The 26,456-nt window shown below is 38.3% G+C and overlaps 1 protein-coding gene across 1 annotated transcript in view; it reads right to left on the bottom strand.

Moving 5' to 3' along the window:
* The window catches only part of IQGAP1 (IQ motif containing GTPase activating protein 1), a 1,927,315-nt gene that overhangs the window by 1,294,363 nt on the left and 606,496 nt on the right, over nucleotides 1-26,456 (bottom strand). The window contains exon 11 of the mRNA XM_044076373.1: nucleotides 1,174-1,258. Coding sequence (XP_043932308.1) covers nucleotides 1,174-1,258 — 85 coding nt within the window. The remainder of the gene's footprint in view (nucleotides 1-1,173; nucleotides 1,259-26,456) is intronic.

Genomic DNA, 26,456 nt, shown 5'->3' with positions numbered 1-26,456 from the left:
AACCTAGTCTTCTGTTCACACCTTCACAAAAGACTACAAACTGGATTCCCTTTCAAGGTCCAGAGCAGGCTTTGCTGGGACCATTATTCAGGGGCCTCTAGGTAGGATAAGTTTGGGGAATCTACTCAAAATGCTACTAAGACATTAGGAATAATGAACATAGTACAGTTGCTTAAGTTTTACTTTCTTATAACAATAGATATTTGAATTCCTCACTACCTCAGTTACAGCACCCACCTGCTGTCCCCCAGACTGTGCATAATTAAGGTGGGTTTCAACCTCTGATTGGCTGCTGAATTTGTTTTTGATAATTTACTACTGTTTGATGATTCTGGCTTCAGGTCCAATCCTCTCCTCATCTGCAGAAGCAAGAAAGCCTGAACACTGACTTCCTGTGAAAGATGAAGGCTTCCCTCTTAGGATATGATCAGCCAATTATCTCTCATAGGAAGGAGGAGGGAGGGGAGTCTAAGCTTTTGAAAACTGGCCAGTACTGGGCTACCTTGGCAGATCGGCCAAAATGCAACTGAAGCAGTGAGGAATTCAAACATCTGCTGTTTCAGTTAAGTAGGCCTTACACAACTATACTTTCTCCACACACTGTAAATCTTGGCTGGGAACTTACTGGGTACAAAGTTTTATCACCTTGCCTTTCTTCCAGCAAAAGTAATGAGGATAAAAATCACAAAGGGAGCTACTTCTGCGGAAAAACAGGTTGGTCAGATTACATAACACAGAGCAAGGGTTACAAAGAAGTCTTAAGAATATCAATGCAGCAAAATATTTCATGGAAATATGAAACTTGCAATTTTCTTGAGGTAATGGTATGGTTATCTTTAAAGATACCATGCAGGGCGTGGTGTTTTAATTAGCAGCCACATCTCTCCACACTAGAAGTGCATGATATGTACTGCTCGTGACTTCAGTTTTTGACTTTCACACCATCAGTTCCACTATCAGGACTCTGTCAATTAAGATTTACTTTTAAGACTGTCTACCAGAAAACTGTCAATCAACATTTCTGCACAAATCCAGTAAAAAAGGTGCATATTTTATCAGACATTCTTTAGACAGATACTACAATACTCACCTCTCCTTACAAAAAAAAATTCGAATGAAAACATTTACAGAACAGACCAAGGCATACAAAAAAAGGGGGAAGCCACATCTTACTTTTATGAAATCTCTGGGCAGCTTCATTAGCCACATCCACTCCAGACTGCAACTCTTCCTTCTGAAGTATTTCATTTGAACCTCTCTGAGAATAAGAAAAAGAAAAAACAAAGTCACTTAAGTTGGTTCTGATCCTGCCTCCTATCTTGTTGAAAACACAGCTCTACTACATATCCATCTCAATCAGAAGTTAATTTACTGGCCCACTGCTCTGAAAGACTGCATTCAGTTGTAAAGTCAAGAACTCAGGTTTATCAGTGTCCTGGAAGCTAGCCTGTCAGCTGACTTCCATGAGAGTGGTATAGCACAACATGCACCAGAAGAGAATTCTGGTGCAGACCCAAACCCACAGAGGTCACCAAGTTTAACAGACTGTTCTCATTATGTATCCTTCCCACATTAACATAAAGGGAATACAAGTTGAAATGTCTGGCAGTTAACAGAGGATTAAGATTCTGAACCACTAAAGAACTGCTTCCTGTAGTCAAGGGGAACAGAGATAAAGAACAGAGCACTACGTTGGAGCCACAGTCTGCAACATGTTTTACAATGGGAAACTCATTTTAGATGTAGTACGTGTGTACTGCCATCGATTTAAGGCAGCTCCTCTTACAAGTAGGCGTAAAACTAATTTTAGGGGATGGGGAATTCTGAAAATTTAGTAAGCTTTTAGCGTGAATATTTTCATTGAAGTAAACGTCTTGAAAATGTGGCATAGGTTCAAATGAAGATGACAAGAAGAAAATGCTTAAAAGATCAGCCTCACAAACATTAGTCTGTATATGTAAAACAAAAATTATGTACAACAGGTCTGAGTTAACAGCTTTCTATCATAATGTAGAGAAACACCAAGTAACAAAAAGCACGAAAATGGAGCAGGATACAAGAATAAATAAAATTTATTAAGCGCTTTCATCAAATATTAGGATAGACTTCTTCAGAATGCCAGACATTTTTTTTTTTATTGTATATATATTTATTGTTGTACAGACTCTCACATATTATGTTTATTTTCTCTACCAGTAATTTATAGTATCGTATGATATTCACTAGCTGGCATTTTTTGTAATTTAGTGTCAGGGTGTATATTCACCGGATCACCTTTAAATGCTCGAAAGCTCATAATACCGAAAACGAAACCGCCGGATCAAAATGACCGAAAGACGAGAATCCCGAGTGATGAAATTCCCGAAACTGAATTGACCGACAATGACATTCCGTACACCATACTGCAACAAAAAGTAAAGAACTATTCCAGTTCCATATATCATAGAAGAAATAACTATAGAGGTTGTAAATGAAACAAGGTGTTGAGGCATTTGCAAACGTAACTGTCCGTAACTAAACAAGTGCAGTTGTGATACTGCTCACAACTGTTAACCTAAAGCTTACCAGTGTGACAACACATTGTCATTCCTTCACACTGTGCGCCCCATTCCTACGCCGAGTGTATTGCAAACGTACACCGCCAACTGTATAAGTGCATAACTACAGCAAATAAACACAGAAATTGCAATCAGAAAATAAAGAACATTCCCAGAGCAATACACGCGTTCCTTAACTAATATAACTGTATCGTACATGTATACTAACACGTCTTCATCTGCAGGTAGGGTACATAGTATCCCTCAAAGCTTCAGCAGTCTAGCAATACTTTCAATGAACTCAATAGCACCATACTCTGCCCTATTGCTGATGACAGTTGCAAACTTTTCATGTCGGTTCAGTATTCTTCTTTTTTTGGGGGATGGTGGTACTCCAGTGGAAAGTGTGATACGCAGCTCATCCACCCTATTCTGTTCTTGCGCCAACGCCTGCATTAGTACATGTAGATCAACGCTGCCAGATCCTAGGAGGCACTTTAGACGCCTATGCCAGGCTTCTACGGAGTTTTGTGTTCGTGGTAAATTGAGCACATTGAGTTCAGAAATATTCCAAAACGATATTGGAAACAACGGCGGGAATCTCATAGAGCTCCTCAGCCTAGTCGAAAACTTCCGTAGTCTGCCATGTATGTACCAATCGGAAAAGTATTTCAATAGTTCAGCCCCTTCTGATGGGAAATGCACTTGTAAACGTTCAAAGGTAGATTTAACCTCTTCTTCTTCCAGGAATGCTAGTGACACTAGCGATTTCACTCTCAATTGGAACAACATATCCGTATTGTATAGTCTCGTTAATCCCAAAGACTGTACTTTCCGCCATATGTTCTGGCCAAAATGGAATAGGCAGCCTTTGCATTGCACTCCTTCAATATTTAATCTTATACTCTTTATAGCAGCAACCTCGAAGTCGCATAGGATAAATTGAACGTGACATTCTAACCCATTTGTACTCAGTAAATGGAATACACAGTTCCATAACATGTTATAGCATTTTAGGGACTTGTTGCTCATTAAAACATACACTAGTGGAACAACCTTACTGTACGAGCCACACTTTACAAAACCATGTATGCTGTACAGTTGCCGACAGCTAACTTCTTTCCCAAAAAAGGTACCATCTAGTAACCAAATGGTAGCACTACTTATGTCAGATAGATTGTTGGTGGTACTGAATACATATACTACATTACCGCTAGTTTTGTCAGCCATACGTTTTGCAATAAATACACCAGACTTTAATGGATAATTTACAGCGTCTACATTCATAAGGGTAACTTCGGAGTTTGTGCGCACTAGATTCTCCTTCCGTCGTACCCTACCAATGCTTTGTAACAGTGACCGTCTGCTAGGTATGGCTTGTATAGCCTCTAGTGAAGTTGACGCCATTGCAATATCCACTATTGCACATGGGTTATCCCTGCTATATTGTGCCCTGACTTTAACTTGTGCTGTTACTTTGTATCGTTGTACTTCCGCGGGATCAGCGGAATGGTCGTGCGGGACCGATTTAACTAGTTTTTCACCCTCCGAAACGACAACTGTAATAGCCCTACCTTTACATTTCCTTTGCTTCTTTTCTTTACAAGCCCAATAATGCCTGCTGTTAGTCCTCCTTTCTAAGTGATACAGATATCCATCTAGCTGTAGCATAGGTTTACATTGCTGGGACAGAATTGTTTTGTATATGGCTCCCACACTTCCAGGTCCAACGTCCGCCATCATTGACGTTGCAGGTGCAGTATCCGCCATCATTGCAGTTTATTGGGACCTTTTCCGGTACGTGTATGTGGGATTTATATGCTGATGTAGTCTACGTCCTTACACTGCTATACGTTCTTCTTCATTATTTAATTTGAGTTTATTTCACTAGTCGGGCATTCACTTCAGCTTTCGTGATTTCGAAATTCGGTATTTCCATCTTTCGGTATCTACTGATTTCGGGCATTGCGAATCGGGAAATGTAGTTTCGGGATATTGCAGTTTCGAGCATTTAAAGGTGATCCATATTCACCATACATATCTTTTACAGTGGTACTATGTAATGGCTTATTTTATTAAGAAAGAAACAATTTAGAAAATAAGGGAGTCTATTTCTTTAAGCATTTCCATGCCTAATTATTCAATTTTATTCAACTAATGACTTAATTGTTTTAAGTATAAAAGGATGGCCTTTCCGACTGTCTGGCATGCTGAAGAAGTCAATCCTAATACTTGACGAAAGTGCTTAATAAATTTTATTTATTCTTGTATCCTGCTCCATTTTCGTGCTTTTTGTTACTTGGTGTTTCTCTACATTTGCCGGTATGGATTCAGCACTCTGAGTGGAGGGGATACTAAAGACACACACGAGGAATTAACCTCAGCTATCAACTAACTGAACTTATTGGTGTATTTAACAACCAAATAGTCGGCTTGGGCAACAAGCTTGAAGGTTTAACCAGTGATTTGAATCACCGTTCGTTGACTAACTTCATCGCAAGACTCCCCTTTTTAGCATACAACCAGGGCAAGGCAGCCCAAAGCGTAAAGGCAACAGGACTGCCACGAACGCCAATGATGTTGCAACACTTGAGACTTCCGCTTTAAACGCAATCACAGTAATGCAAAGCCAAGACAATATGGGTCCAGTTAAATACAAGTAGTGATTTCAATTTAACTGAGTGGATCAACAGAGACAAGACTGGGTTTCACCACACGGACACCGGAAACCTCAACCAAGGTACTGTAAGTTCTATTTTAAACAACCTTGAAAAGGACAGTTTAAAAATGAAGAAATTACAAATAGAAAATCAGTACCTTAGGGAATGCTTGAAAAGTGAACAAGTTCCCAAAGGGTTAAGGTACTGGCGTTTCCCTAATGGGATTTTAAATGGCTCTGAACTGCATAAAGACTTGGTTACATTATTTAATCGACAAGGATGCGAGTTACTACAGGTTTTAATAAGGGACAATGACAAGAAATTTGAAATGTTGCATAACTCTGAGTAAACTAGATGCTTTGTTAAAAAATTACATTGATTTTTATAACAAATACAAGGAGAATAATGCTGTGTTTTTCAACATAGATAAGATTGTGGAGAAAATTAAGATCAAAGAGAGTAAAAAAATTAGACAGAGATGCCAAAGATTATGAAGCAGGTGTTGCCTACACATTAGTCTCTAGTGGAAACACTAACAATGTATAAATGTATAGCAATGTTAATAATGATGTTTTTGATGAACTAACTGACTATTTGCAACCCAGTGAAGACAACCACCCAGGTCCCATCCCTTTAGGGCAACCCCCAAGGAGATCAGAGAGGATCCAGAAACACGGTTACACCCACAGGAGACAATCCAGTGTGGGTTATCAGGGGGACCAACACCATTTACCCCAGAATTTTTCTGGGAGGGGGAGAGGGAGACGGGTGAACTGGTAACAGACAAGACAGGGCAAGTTTTAGACAGCAACAGTGAGATTTCCATTATATCCAATGACCACCAGAACTTCAACATTTATAATTTAAGCAACATAGAAGTTACAAAAGATTGGGCAAATTTGTTTCAGAATGGGTTAAATTTTGTACCCTACAAGGAATTCAACATGGAAAAAACATTCAGACGTCATGCTTTATACTAGAAAACTGAACCAGAGTGTCAATGCAAGTGAAACTGGGAACAGTTATCAGTTACCAGCTGGATGCAAAAAACAAGTATATACAATCCCCCATTGCATCCCATTTTACAACTATTCCAAGGCATTTGCACCAAGGAAATCAGGGATTTAAACAAGGTAAAAGACAACAGTAAACTGTCCAATTTAACTAAGGAGGAGACCATCCTTCTAGACAGCATTTCTAACAGACAGATTAGAGTCATGAAACCTGAAAAGGGGGGGTGGTTTGGTATTCATGGACCAAGAAAGGTACATAGACTGCATGCTAGAACATCTTCTTGGAGATGGATATGCACAAATATCACACAATGAATTAAACATTGCATATAGTCATGTAGATATGGTGCTTTCTGACTTATTTCTTAATAATCAGATATCTGAAGAACTGTTTTTTTGCACACAGAAACATCCCCGGATCCCAACTATATTTGGGATCCCAAAAATCCACAAGAATATCTCCCACCCACCATTAAGGCCCATAGTGGATGCGAAAGGCTCAAAGACTATCAGTATTGCCAAATTTTTGGATCACAAGTTAAAAAAAACTGAGAGTTCATTTTCTCACATTATTAAAGACTCTTGGGACTGTCTCAAAAAAATCCAGCAAGAATTTTTTGACAGCAATATAATTTTTATAACCATTGACAAAGATTTATTCAATGTCATCCCGCATTTGGAAGGCATTGAATTGTTCTATGATTTTTTGTGCCAACAGACTACATTCTCCCATACCAGGATTCTCACACTTAGGACTTTAATGGAATTAGTCCTGGAAAACAGTTTCCTGATATTTGAGGGACATCTTTTTAAACAAAAATCAGGTATAGCTATGGGGGCGGCCTGTGCACCAGTTTTTGCTAATATTGTCCTGACACAATGGGAATTGTCTCAAGTTTTTACATCTGTATGGATGGCATACTGTTCTTTCTATGGGCAGTACCTAGATGACATCCTCATTTTCTGGAGGGGGGACCAGGAGCAGTTGTCTGAATTCCTACTGTTTCTTAACTCCAGTACAACTTTTCTGGAGTTTACCATGGTAACTCACATGGAATCCATCAGTTACCTGGATATACAGAATTCCAAGGATCTGGAGAACAATCAGTTTTATTCAAACATCTTCAGGAAACCCACATACTCGAACACCCTTCATTTTGACAGCGGACATCCCCTCCATCAAAAAAGATCCTTAAAAGGACAAGGGGTGAGACTGGCCTGCATGATCAGCAGAATTGAAGACTTTTACAAGGAAAGGGATGTTTTATTGGGTATGTTAGTCAACGGGGGGGGTACCTTGAAGAATTTCTGAAACCATTACTTGAAGTATCCAAAAAGAGAGTGGAAGGTTATTTCTATCCACTGTTGGGTTTGGACATCTCTAGACTCTGTGCACCTTCAGAAAGCAGGGTTTCGCCACTACCCCATTTCAACATGGAATTATTCTCACGTACAACCCACAACTCCCATTGATACGGGATATATTGGTGAGAAACTGGTTCATTCTTATGAGCGATGAGACCATAGGAGGAAAGGTGGGTGACTCCCCTGTTATAGTATACAAAAAAGATTCCAGCATTAAGAACCTTTTGGAGTCCAGTAGTAAGAATAATAAACCTGGTACTGGGAAAAAGACAAAATGCGGGCATTGCACCCAATGTAAATACATTTTAGAGAGCGACAGAGTCCTTAATGAAGGTTATGGATGGGTAAAAGTTAATCAAAACTGTAATTGTGCGAGTAAACAAGTAATTTATGCTGCCATATGCCAGGCGTGTCCTGGGTTTTATATTGGCAAGACCAAAAATGCGTTTAGGACACACGTTTACCAGCATACCTATGATATAACCAAAGGCAACATCAAAAATGCCCTGGCAAAGCACATTAATACATTTCCAAACCACAATTTTAAGTTTATTATACTGGAAAGGGTGGTAATAGATGAGAGAGGGGGACCTAGTGACTGATTACTTGAATTTAGAGAACTTGTGTGGCAACTTAGAGTTAATGCCACTACTAGCCCAGGTTTGAACGACATGGTGTCCCTCATCAGTTACTTAAAACTCAAAGCTGACTTTTTATTTTAATGAGGTGCACACTATGACTTGTTTTTTTATCTTTATGTAAGATTTTACAGCAATTTTTTACACTGATACCAGTTATTGCTTGTGTGAAGACATTTGGATTTTTTTTATTGCATATATTTACTGTTGTACAGACTCACACATATTATGTTTATATTTTCTCTACCAGTAATTTATAGTATTGTATGATATTCACTAACTGGCATTTTTTGTAATTTAGTGTCAGGGTGCATATTCACCATACATATCTTTTACAGTGGTACTATGTAATGGCTTATTTTATTAAGAAAGAAACAATTTAGAAAATAAGGGAGTCTATTTCTTTAAGCATTCCCATGCCTAATTACTCAATTTTACTCAACTATTGACTTAATTGTTTTATGTATAAAAGGATGGACTTTCCGACTGTCTGGCATTCTGAAGAAGTCAATCCTAATACTTGACGAAAGCGCTTAATACATTTTATTTATTCTTGTATCCTGCTCCATTTTCGTGCTTTTTGTTACTTTCTATCATAATGGATACTCTGTCCATATCATCTTGGAATGCAAATGGCCTTAGAAGTACAGACTAAAAGCAAAAAGTACTGAATTATATTAAAAAGTAGGGTGCAAAATAACAATATTGCAGGGGAAAACACTTGGGTAAAAATGAGCATTTGAGTTTGACAAAAATGATTTCAGAAGGAAGACTATCAGGGACAAAGGAAAAGGGAAGTAATTCTGATTACTAGATGGGCTTCAATAGTGACAGAAGAGGGGAAACAATATAATAACAGTAGATTTGTGGTACTAAGGAGCTACTGGCAAGGGAAGAGGATTATGCTGACATATATTTACATTCCATTAAAAATGCTATTATATAGCTTAACATTTTGGGATTAATAATCTTTCAGCAAAGAATATTACTTAGGTGTTGAAAAATGGAACTTGACTTGCAATAGTGAGGATTTACTGTGGGGACTTAGAAGGAAGGAAAAATATAACAAAGGATAGAGTTAAGAAGAAATATATGAGAATATCTGGGATGAAAGATGTGAATCCATAACTAGGAAATGAGAATTTAAATATTATTCCTCAAGATGCAATAACTGGGCTAGACTGGATAGGATTTATACTTCACAGGAGCGCATATATTTAATTGAAAACTTTGACACATCCAATAATTTCAGATCATGCACAAATAAGACAAAGATGAATGGTAATGAAGTAGAGAGACAATGGCGCTTTCTTACTTGCCAAGAGAGGCACTTAATGAGTGGTTAGTGGTAATTTGAGCTTTATTAAGGAAGTTAGAAATGTCTTTGAAGGGATAGTTAATGAGTGGAACAAAATGAAAATGAGAGCTTAGCAATATGACGGATATGAGGAAAAAATAATAGGAATTACTTATGGCTGTCAAACCTTAGAGTATTACAGAATAAAGGGAATCTGACAGAAGAGCAGGAGCAATTGCACAATGCTAAAGAGAAAATAAGGGAGTATTTGGATAACATGCAATAGTTTAGAAATGATGCTGTTAAGCAACTATTTTTAGATAACTACACAGCAAAAAAAAACCTTTTAGGACTTGGGCAACAGAATGTAGACATGGTTGTCAACAAACTTAGGGTGCCTATGACAATATCAAATACCCTTTAGAGGTATTAAAGAATATATGGGTAAAGCAGAGCAATGTGGAACCAGGAAAAAAAGGCACAAAGGAAAATATTTATGAAAGACTTAATTATGACAATGTTAGAGGAAAATGAAGACAGGATGTAAAATGGTAATATATAATCAATAAATCAGCAAGAAAGTCTCCAGGAACAGACAGTATTCCTGTGGTAGTTTAGATGTTAGGTGTGAAAAAAGTGATAAAATCTGGAAGGTTTTGTTTAAACAGCATTTTAAAACGGGAGAAGCACTAGCATCTTGGAGTAAAAATGTGGTAGCTGTATTACCCATAGAGGGAAGGAGGGTAAAAATCCTTCAGGACTAGCTTCAGCTAGACTCATTTAAATTTTAAACCATGACTATCAAGTGATCATACTAGCTTAGAAAATGGCAAAATTGATAGGTATGGATCAATGTGGTTTTGTGGTATGGAGGCAAACATTTTATGACATTAACTGAGCAATGATAATCCAGAGGAAGCAGAATGTAAGAAAATACTGCTGTTGTAAGGTGTTGATGCAGAGAAAGTATTCAATACAGTCAACTTGAATTTGTTTAAGAGTAAGACAAAGCATTTGCATTCCCTGATAGAATAAAAGGGGTTAATTAGGAGGTTATATGATAGGTGAGAAGCAATAATTAAGGTGGGAGGGTTCATCTCCAACAAGCTGTGCTTAAAAAGAGGAGACACGCATGGGTATCTTCATCGTTCTGCTTTGTATTCAAAGTCACTGTCATGCATGCATAACTAACTAAAGGAACTCAAAAACTCAAGAACTTAACTGGTATGGCAGTCAAAAAAGTTGACAACTTGCAGATATTATTTTGCACTTGAAACATCCAGAAAAGACCATTTTGATGCTGTGGAATACTTGGGTTTCAAGTTTTCTTCAGAATATAAAATTAAAGATGAAACAAAGTCTATAAAGGTAAACTCTCTAACCACACAATAATTTGTTCAGCAAAACCCACATTCATGAAGATATAAGATAAAGAATTCAGGTTTATGGGTTAAGGATATGTGGGAAGAAATTAAACAAAAGATTATAAAAATTGCAACACCTGAAGCTCCCGATTATGGATATGGATAGTAAGATGCAAGCAGTGAAAATGTTTCTGGTCTTTTTATACATACGGCAGGCATATATTTATAAACTAAAGGAGAAAATATAGACAATGATTAAGAGACGATGACATTTATTTGGAAGAGGGCTACAGTTAAATGGGACATGTTGATTCACTCCTTATAACAAAGTGGTTTAGGATTAGCTGATTTGAATGGACACTAACAGCTATGCAGTTAAAGCAGATATACATAATGCAAACAGAAGGTTATAAATTAAATCAGAAAGGGATGATGATGAAAAGGTGGGGAATTTTGAGAAATAAAGAGAAAGCAGGACTTTGAATGGAGATCCTTAAGGAGAACAAAAGCAGCTATACAGAAGGTGAGGGATGGTAAGTCAGCAAGCAAAGGAGAGTAGTATTGCTGAAAACGAACTGATCCTCAATTCCTGGTGAGTACCTTCACAAAGTGAACTCTGTTTTTCAAAAAATCTCACCAACATGACACTGATAATATATAAACTGCATTTTATATAGAATATATCACAGACAGAAGCACGTCTGAAATTAAAAAGATAGGTGGGTGCACAAGACCCAGGAAAAAAAAGTACCCAATCCCAGTAGGTGTACTCGTGTCAAGACTGGAAAAAATGACTGTGTAGAATCCTCAAAATACAGAAACTTATTACAATGGGGCTAGGCCAGGCCCAAGGGGAGAATGGCCCCTATTGTAGAAGGAAGTAACACAGTCCACAAAACTTACAAAAACTGACAGGCCAAAGACGAGCCATAAAGGCGATAGAGTACACTAATTATGATAAGAAAGAAATTGTGTATTGTTACTATTATGTAAAAAGCCCAGACTTTCCTGATAAGATATACAAAAAGACAAGAGAAATTAAAGAAAAATACTTCCACAAGAAAAACTGTGAGAAGCCTCACATAAAAATTTGTGTTCATTAATACAACAGATTTGTGAAAAACATTATATACACATAGAAACGTTGATCTGTTTAGAAAAAGAAGCATCTGAGGAAGTGTGAAAATATAAACAAAACCTGGAGAGTTTTGAAAAGTATAAAAAATATGGACATGGTAGAGAGATTTGATATGGTGCAATATTTATGCAAAGTCAAAAGTCAAATTAATCACAATAAAAAAGGCAGCCCAAAAGATATTCGAAGAGAAATATAGGCAAAAGCATCCAGATATGGAAAAATTCACAATAAAGAAAATATCACAAAGAGAAAATGCAGAATAGAAGTTTAGTAAAGTAGAAGTTAAAAAAATAGAAGCTGAACTTATGGAATGCCTGCGAAGTGAAGGATGTGGTGTAGAAGGTCTAACACAGGTTACATCACAGCATGATGGAATGAGTCCCTGAAGTAAGGAGAAACAGGAAGATCAGGAGACATCTGAAGAAATATGGACATGGGGAAAAAAGATTTTAATATGGTGTAATATTTATGCAAAGGAGAAAGCAAAACTAATCAATACAAAAAGAGCAGCACCAAAGATATTTGAAGAGAAATACAAGCAAAGGAATCCGGATGTGGAAAACTTTAAAATACAAAACATAAGAAGACAAAGAGGAAAAGTAGAAAAGATTAACTAAAGAAATAGAAACTGAGCTTATGGAGTACCTGCAAAGTGAAGGATTCAGTGTAGAAAATCTAATTCAGAAAGCACCACAGCAGGATAGAGCAACAGTCATCCAAATTTTCTACTGCAAGCTTTCAAAATCTTCCGATCATATAAGAATGTCATTTGGTCTTGATAAATGTGAAAAAAAAAACTTTAAAGCAGGAAAACTGCAGCATCAAGAAAACATCAGTCTGGGACAGGAATCTGACATAAAAGAACTTGAGCAACAGAGACTGTATAAATAACGAACTGATTAAGGATCAAAAACAAAGCATAAACAAATGTGAATAAAACTTGGTAAGGAATATTTCAAAAGACTTGAATTAATCCTGAAAACAACGTTTACATCTAGGAACAAAATTCAAGCTATAAACCAACTTGCTCTACCTGTCCCAACATACATTTTTGAAGCGACTGACTGGTCCCAAAACATGTTGTACAGATTAGATAGGAAAACAAGAAGAATGCTTCATGCTAACCAAATGATTTATAAAAGTTAGTGCATACCAAGATTATATATTCCCTGTTCTGGTACTGGCCTCCTTGAACTTGATTACATGTACAGATGTGCAATTGTGGGACTGCACACATCTGTTGACCTCACATGACCCAAAACACAGTGAAAGTTTTGAAACACGAGAAGAAATCTAAGATGACTTCCCTGCTTAGTCTAACAGAAGCATTTCGATGTCAGCAGGAATGGAAATCGAACCATAAGTAGGTAAAAATCAGGCGGCAACTGAATGTGCCAAAAAAACAAAAGAAAGAATATAAGGTGAAGGGTTAGATGAGAAGGCAAGAAATGTGGAAAATGCATATATAGTTGCATGTATAGAAAACTTCCTGAAGAACCTCACACTGATCAGGATCAAATGCAAAAATGGTTAAGGAGATATAAATTCAAACCAAAAGATGAACGGTTAATACTGGTGGCCCAAGATAGTGGGCTATGCACAAGTTGTTTTACAAAGTCAAATGAACATGTGGGAGAAACATACAAATGTAGGTTTTGTAAAACAGAATTGGAAACAGTCACACACCTCATTGCTGGTTGTGACACACTAATGGAAGGACTGTATACTGAAAGGCATAATAATGTGGCAAGACTGTTGGGACTGGTGATTCTGTAAACATTATGGTACTGAAGTAGCTGAAAACAAATACTTAAACTTAATATAGTCTTTCTATGTCTAAGCAATTCAGATTCCATACCCCAGCTCAAAAATTTTAGTTACACCCATTTAATCACCCAATATTTTGGCAGAGTACTTTTGCATGGAATTTTTAAAATGTGCCAACTCACTGTACTCCCAAAATGTATGTCCCCACTTACTTCTTTCTTCACCATCATACTTCCAACTTTTGATATCTACCAGAGGAAAAATTCTTTGAAGTCTGCTTGGGATATAAAAATATGTTTGCAGACAATTCCAATCAAAAATCCTAAATCTTCAGGACTTAGTTGCACACTTGGGAGCCATACACATGACCTCCCATTGTTCCCTTGTAAACTGCTATTCCTGGTCTCTTCCACAGCTTTTGATTGATTCTCATAGTTATTATGTAGCATTTTAATATGTACTACTAAATTATTTCTTTAACAGCAGATTCTGTTCTAGATTCAACTAAATTCTACCAGAGTATGCCTTTCACTTAGGATTTCCCTGTCCCTTTCTCTTTGTCTATACTCTATATCAATCCCGGGTAGGGAAGTCGGTCTGTAGCCTACAGTTCAGACATCATCTTGGCTTCATCCCACTTCATCCCACTTTATTACCTTTCCCTCTCTAGGTATTTGCACCCAATACCTTGATTCCTTTCCCAGTTTTCTCTTGCCTATTTTCAGTACTGCTACTTGCAGTCATCCTTATTGGCAAAATCTCCTTTCTCCATTCTTGTGTTGGCTTAGTACTTTCTGTGTGGTTATTCCCTTAAGGATCTGCATACAAAATCCCCCACACCCCTAATTTTTTGAACGCCCCCCCCCCAACACTTCACCTCTTTACACTTTTAATTATAACTTTCTATTTGCGTTATATATCTACACACACCTTAACTGTGTAGCTCTGGAATAGCTTCATATCAGGTAATTCTAAACCACCTTGTTTTACTGGAAGGCTAAAAAACCTATCCTGTTTGCCTCTTACCCTCTTCACTCCCAAATAAATTCATTCAACTCTGTTACTCTCCAGAATCTATCCAGAATCTCTCCTATAGTTGACAAAAATATGCTTGAACCGTATATAAAAAAATTAAAGGGACTAAACATTCTCACTACTTGTATCTTACTATAAATAAATATAAACAAATTTCAGTTTGTCAGTTTTTGAATTACATTTTGTTTAGTCTCTTCGGACATATCCTTAGCAGTCACAAAAGAAGCCTTTTTATCCATACTTCTAAATACTTCATCTTACTGTGTCCCCATACATATGGGTACTGCTGCACTAATTGATGACGTGGATACATAATTTATGACTATAGCCTTTACCGTCATTAATTTTATATCATGAAAATACTTGAAACGGGTTCAAAATGTTCCACAGCACTGAGGTATCCATTTCTAAATTTATCAGGTACAAAATAAAATCTGCAAATAAAGTCAACTTTTCTAGATTATCAAACAAATTATAGCCTTGAATTTCTGAGCTCCTAATTTTCTTCCCCAATGGCTCTAAATATAAAGCAAAGAGAAGAGAAAACACCTCTGCCTGGTTACTCCATTCAAATACAACTTACCAGAGAGGTACCCTCACACTTAATTCTTGTCTCTCATCCTTCATACAGCCTTCTAATTAACATTATAGTATCCGGGAATGCAAATGCTTCTATTGCCCTACTAATAAAAATCCTTTCTAGTTAATCAGCTTGGCTGCTGTGCGTCCCCAACCAGGCACTGAACGGAAACTCGGATTTGCTAGGTGGACCCTGTACTCACCGGCTCTATCTGACTCTGCCCTCTGGGAAGACCTGAACTCTACCTACTAAATCCCATCCCTCAACTTAAAGAAATCGTCCAATAAAGATTGTGAAATTTGCAAGGTGGACCCTGTACTCACCGGCTCTATCTGACTCTGCCCTCCGGGAAGACCTGAACTCTACCTACTAAACCCCATCCCTCATCTTAAAGAAATCGTCCAATAAAGATTGTGAAATTTGCTAGGTGGACCCTGTACTCACCGGCTCTATCTGACTCTGCCCTCCGGGAAGACCTGACCTACTAAACCCCATCCCTCATCTTAAAGAAATCGTCCAATAAAGATTGTGAAATTTGCTAGGTGGACCCTGTACTCACCGGCTCTATCTGACTCTACCCTCCGGGAAGACCTGAACTCTACCTACTAAACCCCATCCCTCATCTTAAAGAAATCGTCCAATAAAGATTGTGAAATTTGCTAGGTGGACCCTGTACTCACCGGCTCTATCTGACTCTGCCCTCCGGGAAGACCTGAACTCTACCTACTAAACTCCATCCCTCATCTGAAAGAAATCGTCCAATAAAGATTGTGAAATTTGCTAGGTGGACCCTGTACTCACTGGCTCTATCTGACTCTGCCCTCCGGGAAGACCTGAACTCTACCTACAAAACCCCATCCCTCATCTTAAAGAAATCGTCCAATAAAGATTGTGAAAGTATGTTATTCTCATATGTGTCAGCCATAAACTCTGTCCTGTGTATCCTAGTCTAGCTACCTGCCCAGGACTGCCAGCAGCCAATAGCCCCTGTCTTCTCCCCATTCTAATCTAGTCTCCCTTTTTTTCCCTCCTCAAGGCTACCACTGGGATTGATATCTACTTTTTACTAACTCCTTACCTCTCTCACCTCTTTCCTACCTGCATAATCTCTGATACTTGTTCCTTTTGCCACCAGGTGGCTTCCTACTATTACTTGGGTTGCTCCCTTTGGCTTACTTCTTAACACTCAAATACCTTTGTTCTGCACCTGTATCCTCTCTCTCACTGCTTCTCATTTTCTTTACTCCTGACCCTGCCTAACCACCCTTCCAGTATAGCTTACTGCTACAAACCTGTACATCTTCATAGAGTACAGCTCATTACACAAACTATACCTTTTTATCTGTTACAAACCTACCTGCCGTTTCCACAGCTCACTGATTGTTTTTTCTGGGCCTCACTACTCTTTTGTGTCCTGTTTCTACTTTGTTACCCTCTCCTCTATAGTATTGATCACTAGAATCTTCCTTAGCTCACCTAGCTACCTTCTTCATATTCCCTCCCATAAAGCTCTTCACCCAGTTTCTCTTTTCCTTACCCTTACACATATCTTCGCTACTACTACTTTTCCTACACTCCACCCACTTCATTTAGCCCACCCCCTTCCAGCTCCCAACTATTCTCCCTCTCCCATATTTTCCCGCCCATGACCTGTATTCTGTGCTCATCCCCCTATACCCTCCCCCAAGCTATCTAAGATACCTTATAAATATATCCCTACACCCCTGGATGCCATCTTTCCTTTCTAGTTAATCAGCTTGGCTGCTGTGCATCCCGAACCAGGCACTGAACGGAAACTCAGAGTAAGCTATTAATTCAGATTGCTGTTTTAAGTGTTTTAAGTTATATATTTACTTTTCATTACACTTGTGGTTTCTACTCTGTTTATCTACTATATGTATATGAACATGAACTATGGATTAGTTTAGCTGTTCTGTTTTATTTAACGCTGCAACTGAAAGCTTGTATTCTGGTCATATTTATGTCCTTACATTTCTGTGTATTTTGAGCTTTACCTCTTTGAGAAACAAAGTTAGGTTGTTAATGCACCATTTATATGTCCGTGCTGTGTTACTTTAGATTACTGATACCTTAGGCTAGTTATCACTTGCTGATTATACACTAATGGCAATTTGTCGTGGTTTCTAACCTTACTGCAGGGAGTCATACTGCGCTTTACATGGATCTGTTAAAACTACTTATAAAGCCTAGCGACTGTTGAAACTACTTATAAAGCCTAGCGACTGTTGAAACTACTTATAAAGCCTAGCGACTCTTGGATTAAAGCATATTTTGTATTTTCTATGGTATGCTGACATCTCTGTACACTAACATACCAGTTATTTACCGGTGCCTTAACAGGGACTAGCCGTGGGTCATCGTAGATACTACCTCTTTTTGAGATTAATTCCACCTCACTGTAAGCATTTTTGCTCGTTGTAGTTTTTGTATTTCTCTATACCTTACAACGCGACTAAACCGCGCTACATATTTTTTGGCGCCTTTTAGTTCTGATACTACTCAAGTCGTCGCTGCAAAGAAACCTTTTGTATTAGGGTTAATCATGAATGCCTAATAGCTAAGCTAACCAGCGCTTCTATTCTCTTGGCGCCAACCAAGCGCAACACCTTTACATGCATTTAAATGCAATTTCTCCACAAGATTATTGCACGCCAATAGGTCGCTTGTTCTGCAGCAGTACTGACTTGCAGGTGTCTTATGTGTAGTGCGACGTAGTATAAATTTTTTTTTTTTTTACAACCAAAACAACTTTTTGGCTTAAAATGTCTCACTAGCAGCTCTAGCTGTTATATATTCACCTAATTGTAAATGTAATGGGTAGTATTTTAAGCGTCTGCTTTAACTATTTGTAAATGTAATGGGTAGTATTACAAGCGCCTGTTTTAACTATTTGGAAATATATTTGGAAATACTTTTCAACTAAGACGCTCTCCCCATACTTAATACCTCTCTAAGTGTCTAAACCTTCAGGCTAACGTTATAGTCCTTTGTTTAACAGTTGCGTAGTAGTGGTGAATGTTGTTGTCTATTTCACCCCAAGAACCTGACTCAACTGTACTAACATATGAAACTAAGCTTACTCATACTGTTGTTCTTATGTTTTAACTATGAATACTCAGAAAATGCTTTTAGTTATGTTACACTATGAATGAAACTGTCTATTAGATACCTGTTTAAGTAGAACATTGCTAACTATTGACAATTGCTTTCTTATTTACACTGTTTTGACTTACTTTATCTTCCTCTCTCTCTCTGTCCTATTTTAATAGTTTGCTAGGTGGACCCTGTACTCACCGGCTCTATCTGACTCTGCCCTCCGGGAAGACCTGAACTCTACCTACTAAACCCCATCCCTCATCTTAAAGAAATCATCCAATAAAGATTGTGAAAGTATGTTATTCTCATATGTGTCAGCCATAAACTCTGTCCTGTGTATCCTAGTCTAGCTACCTGCCCAGGACTGCCAGCAGTCAATAGCCCCTGTCTTCTCCCCATTCTAATCTAGTATCCCTTTTTTTCCCTCCTCAAGGCTACCACTGGGATTGATATCTACTTTTTACTAAATCCTTACCTCTCTCACCTCTTTCCTACCTGCATAATCTCTGATACTTGTTCCTTTTGCCACCAGGTGGCTTCCTACTATTACCTGGGTTGCTCCCTTTGGCTTACTTCTTAACACTCAAATACCTTTGTTCTGCACCTGTATCCTCTCTCTCACTGCTTCTCATTTTCTTTACTCCTGACCCTGCCTAACCACCCTTCAAGTATAGCTTACTGCTACAAACCTGTACATCTTCATAGAGTACAGCTCATTACACAAACTATACATTTTTATCTGTTACAAACCTACCTGCTGTTTCCACAGCTCACTGATTGTTTTTTCTGGGCCTCACTACTCTTTTGTGTCTGCCCCGCTCAGTTCGCCCTGCGGGCTCACTCCGCTCCCCTCCCTGCCCCCAAATCCCACCCGCCCCTAGCACCTGTACATTAATACCCTCATAGGCACACCCCTCTCTTCTAACCACCACTCGTATCTTACCTTATAGACACACCCCTCTCTTCTAACCACCACTCATATCTTACCTTAGACACACCCCTCTCTTCTAACCACCAATCATATCTTGCACTTGTCTCCACCCCCTTCTAATACTACCTCCTCCCTACCCACCAAACTACCTTACCTACTCTCGGACATCTTCCCTCTATCTAGCTATTCCAACTCTATTACTGCATCTCCTATCATGTCTAATAAATACAGACCTTTGTTACTACTAACTCTCCTAACTACTCTCACCTCTACCCATCTTTTAACCTCATACGAACTACCCCTACCCTTTATACTTACTATCCCATTCAAACAAACCCTGTCAACTCCCCTACCTCCAGCCATAAGCTATCTTATTCCCACTTACAAGACCTCCTACCTTCAACCAAAATATCACCGTCTCTCTCACATTAAATACCTTATTCATAGCCTTAAAAAACATGTTAACCACCATTGTAAACCTCCTCAATTTTACAACCCAATACTAATGGCCTCATTAATTGATGGAGACATCCACCCTAATCCTGGCCCTATCCTATCCCCCAAATATTCTAATAGCCACACATTTAAAACAAAACCAACACCATTAACCAAACCCCCCCAAATCACTATCTATTGCTCAACTAAATATACATAGCATTTGTAACAAAATACCACTAATTCACGCTCTTCTAGATGTTCAACAGTTTGACATTCTCTGTCTAACTGAAACCTGGCTCAAACCTACAATAAAGGAAAATGAAATTACTCCCCCAGGCTACAACATCCTTAGACAGGACCGTTTAAACAAAAAAGGTGGTGTTGTCACTATCTTCTATAAAACTGGGCTACAAATAAGTAAAGCAAATCTTAATCTTCCATCTGACAAATGCCGAAATAATTATTGCAAAACTTCACCTCAACCCTCACAAAACAATTAATATTATCTGTACTTATCTTCCCCCAGGAAAAAATCCTGTTATACTAGAAGACCTGTTAAATTGGCTTTCACTAAACCTCCTACAAGAAACAATACTTTTAGGAGACTTTAATATTGACTGGAACTTATGTAAAAATACTAACCCAACCACCCATATTAACCTACATGGCTTCTCTCAAATCATTAACTCCCCAACACGAATAAACAAACTTAATAATAAAGAAACCATACTTGACTGGATATTAACAAATAGCCCACAACAAAAATATACAACAGGAACTCTCCCAGATGACCTCAGTGACCACTCCCTAACTTATATTATCAGGCATAAAACAAATGTTGCTATCCCTATCCACGTTAGAACATGCCGTAGCAAAAAAAATTTTGATCCCAATCTGTTTCATAATGAACTTATGCATGTTAACTGGTCACCCCTGAAATCTCTCCCTACAGATAAAGCTGTTACTTACTTTAATAATACTTTTCTAGACATCCTAGGACATCATGCCTCAATGCGTTCTATACGTATGAAACCCAAAACAGCCCACTGGCTCTCAAAAGAAACTAAAATACTAATCCTTAGCAGGAATAAAGCTTGGGCTAAATGGCGTACCACAAAAAATACAACTGATCACCTCACTTTTAGACAACAAAGAAATGTGACAAAAAAAGCCATTCTACAAGATAAAAAGAACTTTTATACACAGCTTCAACATTCATCCCTTAACCAACCACATAAATTTTGGTCCGCTATTAACATGCTGTTATCCCCGGGCAAAGTTGCCACACCAAATCCACTAGGCTCAAACCCTGACAACCCACTACAAACAGCTAATGCTTTTAATACCTTCTTTACTTCATCCATATTAAAACTAGCTAAACAACAAAGCCCTGATACATCTAAACTGCAAACCCTAAACTCCCCTCCCCCACCATTTCACCTAAAACCTTTACCAACCTCTTGCATATTGTCCTTGCTTCAAAAACTAAAACCCACAACCCCCTCGGCTGACAAATTACCAACAGAATACATCCAAGTAGGAGATAAAGCTGTAGCCTATCCCATCTCTATACTGATCAACAGAACCATAAAAGAAGGTACTATTCCATCACTCTGGAAAATCTCTCATATTATCCCTCTATTCAAAGGAGGTGACTCTACTGAGTATTCCAACTTCCGCCCTATAGCACTACTATCTCCTCTCGCAAAAATAATGGAGAAATGCATCCACAAACAGTTACTTAATCACCTTCCAAGCCACAACCTCCTAGCTAATTGTCAACATGGATTTCAACCATTCCATAGTACTACCACTGCCTTACTATCCTTTATTGACTCTTAACACAAACATCAACAATAACACTTCTTCTGCATTCTTCGTAGACCTGTCTAAAGCCTTTGATATGGTCAACCATGAACTTCTCTTCCATCATTTAAAATCCCTCTCTCTAGACAGTCATGCCTTAAGCTGGTTCATATCCTATCTCGACAACCGTAAACAGGCAGTACTCTGGGATAACCATCTCTCTGATCTCCTCCCAACTTCAATAGGGGTCCCTCAGGGCTCTATCTTAGGTCCTCTACTATTCTCCATTTTTATAAATGACCTTTATCTAGCCATTCCTCAATCAACTTGCATTCAATATGCAGATGACACAACCATAATTTGCTCAGCCTCGACACAAACTAAGCTGCACACTCACACAAAATACCTTCACTACTATAGAGCAATGGTTCTCTAATCATTGTCTCCTCCTCAACACTAAGAAAACCAAACTTCTGCTCTTTGCACCCACACACATGTCCCCTTCTATTAACTTCACACTTACATCCAATGATGGTACCCTCATCTCCCCAGACCAAACCACTAAACTCTTGGGTATTACTATCGACAATCAACTAAAATTTGACACTCATATTAACTCTACAATAAAAGCTACCAACAGAAAACTTGGTTCTCTCTATAGAATCAAATCTTTCCTAACTCCCAAAGCTAAAACTTCCATAGCTAGATCCCACTTAATCTCTACCCTACTTTACGCTTCTCCCATTTACACTAACCTTTCTAAGTATAACCTCAACAAACTAGCTTCATCATACAACAACATTGCTAGATTTGCTACTGATTCTCCTTATAGGACTCATCATTGTCTTAATCTTAAAAAACTAGGCTGGCTAGAACTACCCTACCTAATACAATCTTACCAACTTACTATTGCCCATAAAGCCCTTTATCACCCTGACAACACTCCTATGCTCTCCTCTCTAATACAACCCTACAAAAATCAGAAAAACCTACGCTCTTCTAACAAGATACTGATTCAAACTTCCCTATCAAATAACTCAGCAGATGACTCCAAATTCTCCAACTCAGTTGGCAAAATATGGAACCAACTACCGCAAGACCTCACTACCACAACTTCACTCCCATTATTTAAAGCTAAACTAAAACATTTCCTTTCCAAACACTGGCTATGCTCCTGTAACAACCCTGACTAACCATTTTCTTTCCCTTCCAGCCATCTGCCTACTTCTTTCTCTCAATTCCAGCTCACTAGAAGTTACCTATTCAGAAATGTCCCTGTGACTCTTTCTTTAAATGGAATTATAACTATATATTTTTTGTCAACTTCTTTCATTGCTGTAATAGACTATCCTAGCAGTGTATTTGAATTTCTATTTTTGTCTCCTGCTAAGCCTCACACTGAACTCTATTGCATATAGAACTTGCTGTAGGTTTAATTTATGTTTCTATAGTATTGTATAACTTTGTATTCCTGCACCATGTGATATTATTACTTGTTTTAATAGATTGTAGTGGAGCTTTTCTCCTCGGGCCTCCACTGAAAATGGACATGTATCCAGTTGGACTAGCCCGGTTAACAAATGTAAAATAAATAAAAAAAAAAAAAATCACAGTTTGCATTGTCAAATACTTTCTCTGCATCAAGACCTAGCAAAAACAGCAGTAGTTTCTTGCATTCTGCTTCTCTCTGGATCATCATTATAATATTAATGCTATCAACTATCTGCCTCCCCCTTCCATAAAAACACACTAAACCATATACATCGATTTTGGATATTTCTCTGAAACTCTTTTAGCTAGTACAGACGTAAACATTTTATAACAACGATTTAAAATTGAAATGGGTCTGATGAGTTTTTGCTGTCTTTGGGTAATACAGCCACCACAGCTTTCTTTCAAGATGTTGTTGTTTCCACTCCTTTTAAAATGCTATTGAACAAAATCGTCCAGATCTTTAGCAGTTTCTTCCCTCCAAAATTCCACAGGAATAATGTGCTCCTGGACACTTTACCTCAGGTTAATTATATATTACCAGACTTATCTCATCTTTTCCTAGCTCAAACATTAGTCAGGCCTCATCTACCTCTAATCTATCTTAGCATAATTAAGTCTTCCATAAATATTTCCATTTATGCTCATTCTTTATGTCCACTTTCAAAATATCTCTAATACTTCAAGTCTCTGATTATTTTTCTTGTTATAGGCTCCCTAAGTTTGGATATTACCTTTTCTATTTTCTGTTACCCAAGTCATTGCACTAAATGTTTTTGTGCTCTGGAGTTACCAAAAATATATGTTTATTATCCAAATACTTTCTTATGTTCTCTTTAGCAATATGCAGTTGCTTCTCTTTTTGTTCTGTGAGATTCCCTGTATTCTGCAATACTATAATCTTTGTCAGTCATTTAATTCCTATTACTTCTAAATCATATCCGTTTTATTTCTACCCTGTTGTTGTTTGTCTTTCGGCTTTTCCCGGTTAGGGGTCGCCACAGCGGAACTCAGGTCCGCTAATAATTGGCAGCTGTTTTTTTATGGTGTCGAGTTGCCAGCCAGACACCCAACCTTCAACGAAGGCACACCCATTCAACGCAAGTCTTTTGAACGCCCACTCGACCGCGGGGAGAACATGCAGACTCCACACAGAAGGCCCTCCCAACCCAAGCCAAGAATCAAACGGGAGAACCTCTTGCCGTGAGGCAACAATGCTACCGCTGTACCACCACTATTTTTAAAAATCATTTTCATTTATCCTTCTCACTAGCTATCACTTGGGAAGAAATATATCTTCTCTAATAATGCTCAAATAATTTCTACTACCATTCCTCAAGATCCTCTCTTTTTAGCAGATAGGTGGGAAAGTGCCAGTGCCTCATTTTTACTTCATTACCCTGCATTTTTCTCATATATCAGTCACTGGATGGGTGTCAATTCTTTCAATCAGATGTACGTGTTTCTGTAAAATACAATTTCTATTTAGGCTAGCCCAAATACTGTACCTTGGTGAATAATGCAAATTTTGTCAGAGTTCCTACTACTGAATTCACGTTTTCCATACCAAATATTTTCATACATTTTTTTCAGAAATCTACCCTTTTGTTATATTTCCCTCCTAGTTCCCCCACATCTTCACTACTGAAAATAAAGTTCCAGTCCCCACCTATAATTAATGGTTATAATGAAAGCTGATTACTTGTCCCAGTTTTCTCAAGCTCCATAACAGTTTTCGGTGGAAAATAAATTGCAGGCCAGTAGCCCTTTACTACCACAATCTACCATTTTCCTTCTTTATCACTACAGGAGTCCATCGAGCAATTTGTATTCTTACTCCTTTTCCTTCGTCTCTGACATTCTGATGAATATCATCCACTCAAATCCTTTTTCAAATTCAATGCTCATTTCTTTCCAAATGCATTTCCTGCAACATTGCTATTTGCACCCTGCATTTCTTAATTCAACATGGTTTCCTTATTTTCTATACCTGTAAGTCTATTTACATTCCAAGATAACAGGACAGTGTATCCATTATGATAAAAAAACTACTGATCCTACTTTATACACAATTCTTTCTGAATGCATGTTTCCAACTTTTATCTTACATGCACAAACTAATGTTTGGCAGCCTAATCTTCTATGCATTTCTGTTTCAATCACCATGGGACCAATGTCACACTTTTTTTTTATTTTTTAAGACTTTTTGTTTTAATGAAAACCCTCAAACAAAAACCTAAATACATTTTCACAACACTCTCATCACCTGTACCCACACAGGTTCATAGGTAAGTACTAGGCTATCTGCCCAAGGGCATTTATAAGCCTAGTCAGAATGTGTTGGCTTTCACCACCCCCTTATATTAGTTCCCTGTGCCTCTGTCCAGCAGAGGGATTAGTTCCCTGAGCCACTGTCCAACAGAGCCACTGCAGTGATCCCCATAGTACATTTTCTGTTTCCCATCCACTTGTCAAGGTTTCTTTTGAAGAGTGTTAGTGAGGGACTCTACCTAACGTATACTGGAATCCTTCTCCAAAGCATGGGGAGTCTCTGGGATAGGAATCTATCCCTCCAGCATGTCCTGTTTATCGTTGTGGTGAGGTTTATATCTCTAGAGTGTGTGGCTCTCCGGGATTTTTTTTTTTTTTTTTAGGTGGAGCATGTCCATCAATTCTGGGTTGGACATGGCCTTGTATGTCAGTAAGGGCATCTGTTTGAGGCCAGTAATCCTCTTGGTGAGGTACCTTTTGTTGTCTTTCCAGCTGTTGCAGGTGTGTTGTAAGGTACATCCCAAATGGGGCGTTGTATTCTATAATGGGTCTAATGAGTGATGAGTAGAGAGGCACAATAACCTCTTTTGTTCTAGATGTGAGCCCTTTTGTGATTAGGTGGGCCACATAGGATTTTCTAACCACCTTGGCAATATGATTATCAAAGGAGAGATTACCATCGACTTGGGTCCCCAGATCACCTATTACATTTTCTGTATTTAGGGGACTACAACCTATGTGGTAGCTTGCGGGTACTTTGTTTTTTCCAAAGGGGATAACTATGCACTTTTTGGCATTTAGCTTGAGGCCATGATTTTGACACCAGGTACCGGTCTCAGTGAGACCCATCTGGAGGGTGTCTGCATCAGCCGGAGAATCAATTATGGCCCCTAGTTTGCAGTCGTCTGCGAACTTGGTTAGCCATAGTCCTCCTATGCTTGCCTGTACCTCTGAGAAGTACATACCGAACAGGAGGGGTCCTAGGACTGAGCCCTGGGGGACGCCACT

The sequence above is a fragment of the Protopterus annectens genome, chromosome 7.part0 (genome assembly GCF_019279795.1).
Source record: "Protopterus annectens isolate FY-2018-M chromosome 7.part0, PAN1.0, whole genome shotgun sequence".
In the NCBI taxonomy this organism is placed as follows: domain Eukaryota; kingdom Metazoa; phylum Chordata; order Ceratodontiformes; family Protopteridae; genus Protopterus; species Protopterus annectens.
Note: the sequence above shows the minus strand (reverse complement) of the source record. Positions and strands in the feature narration are given on the sequence as shown.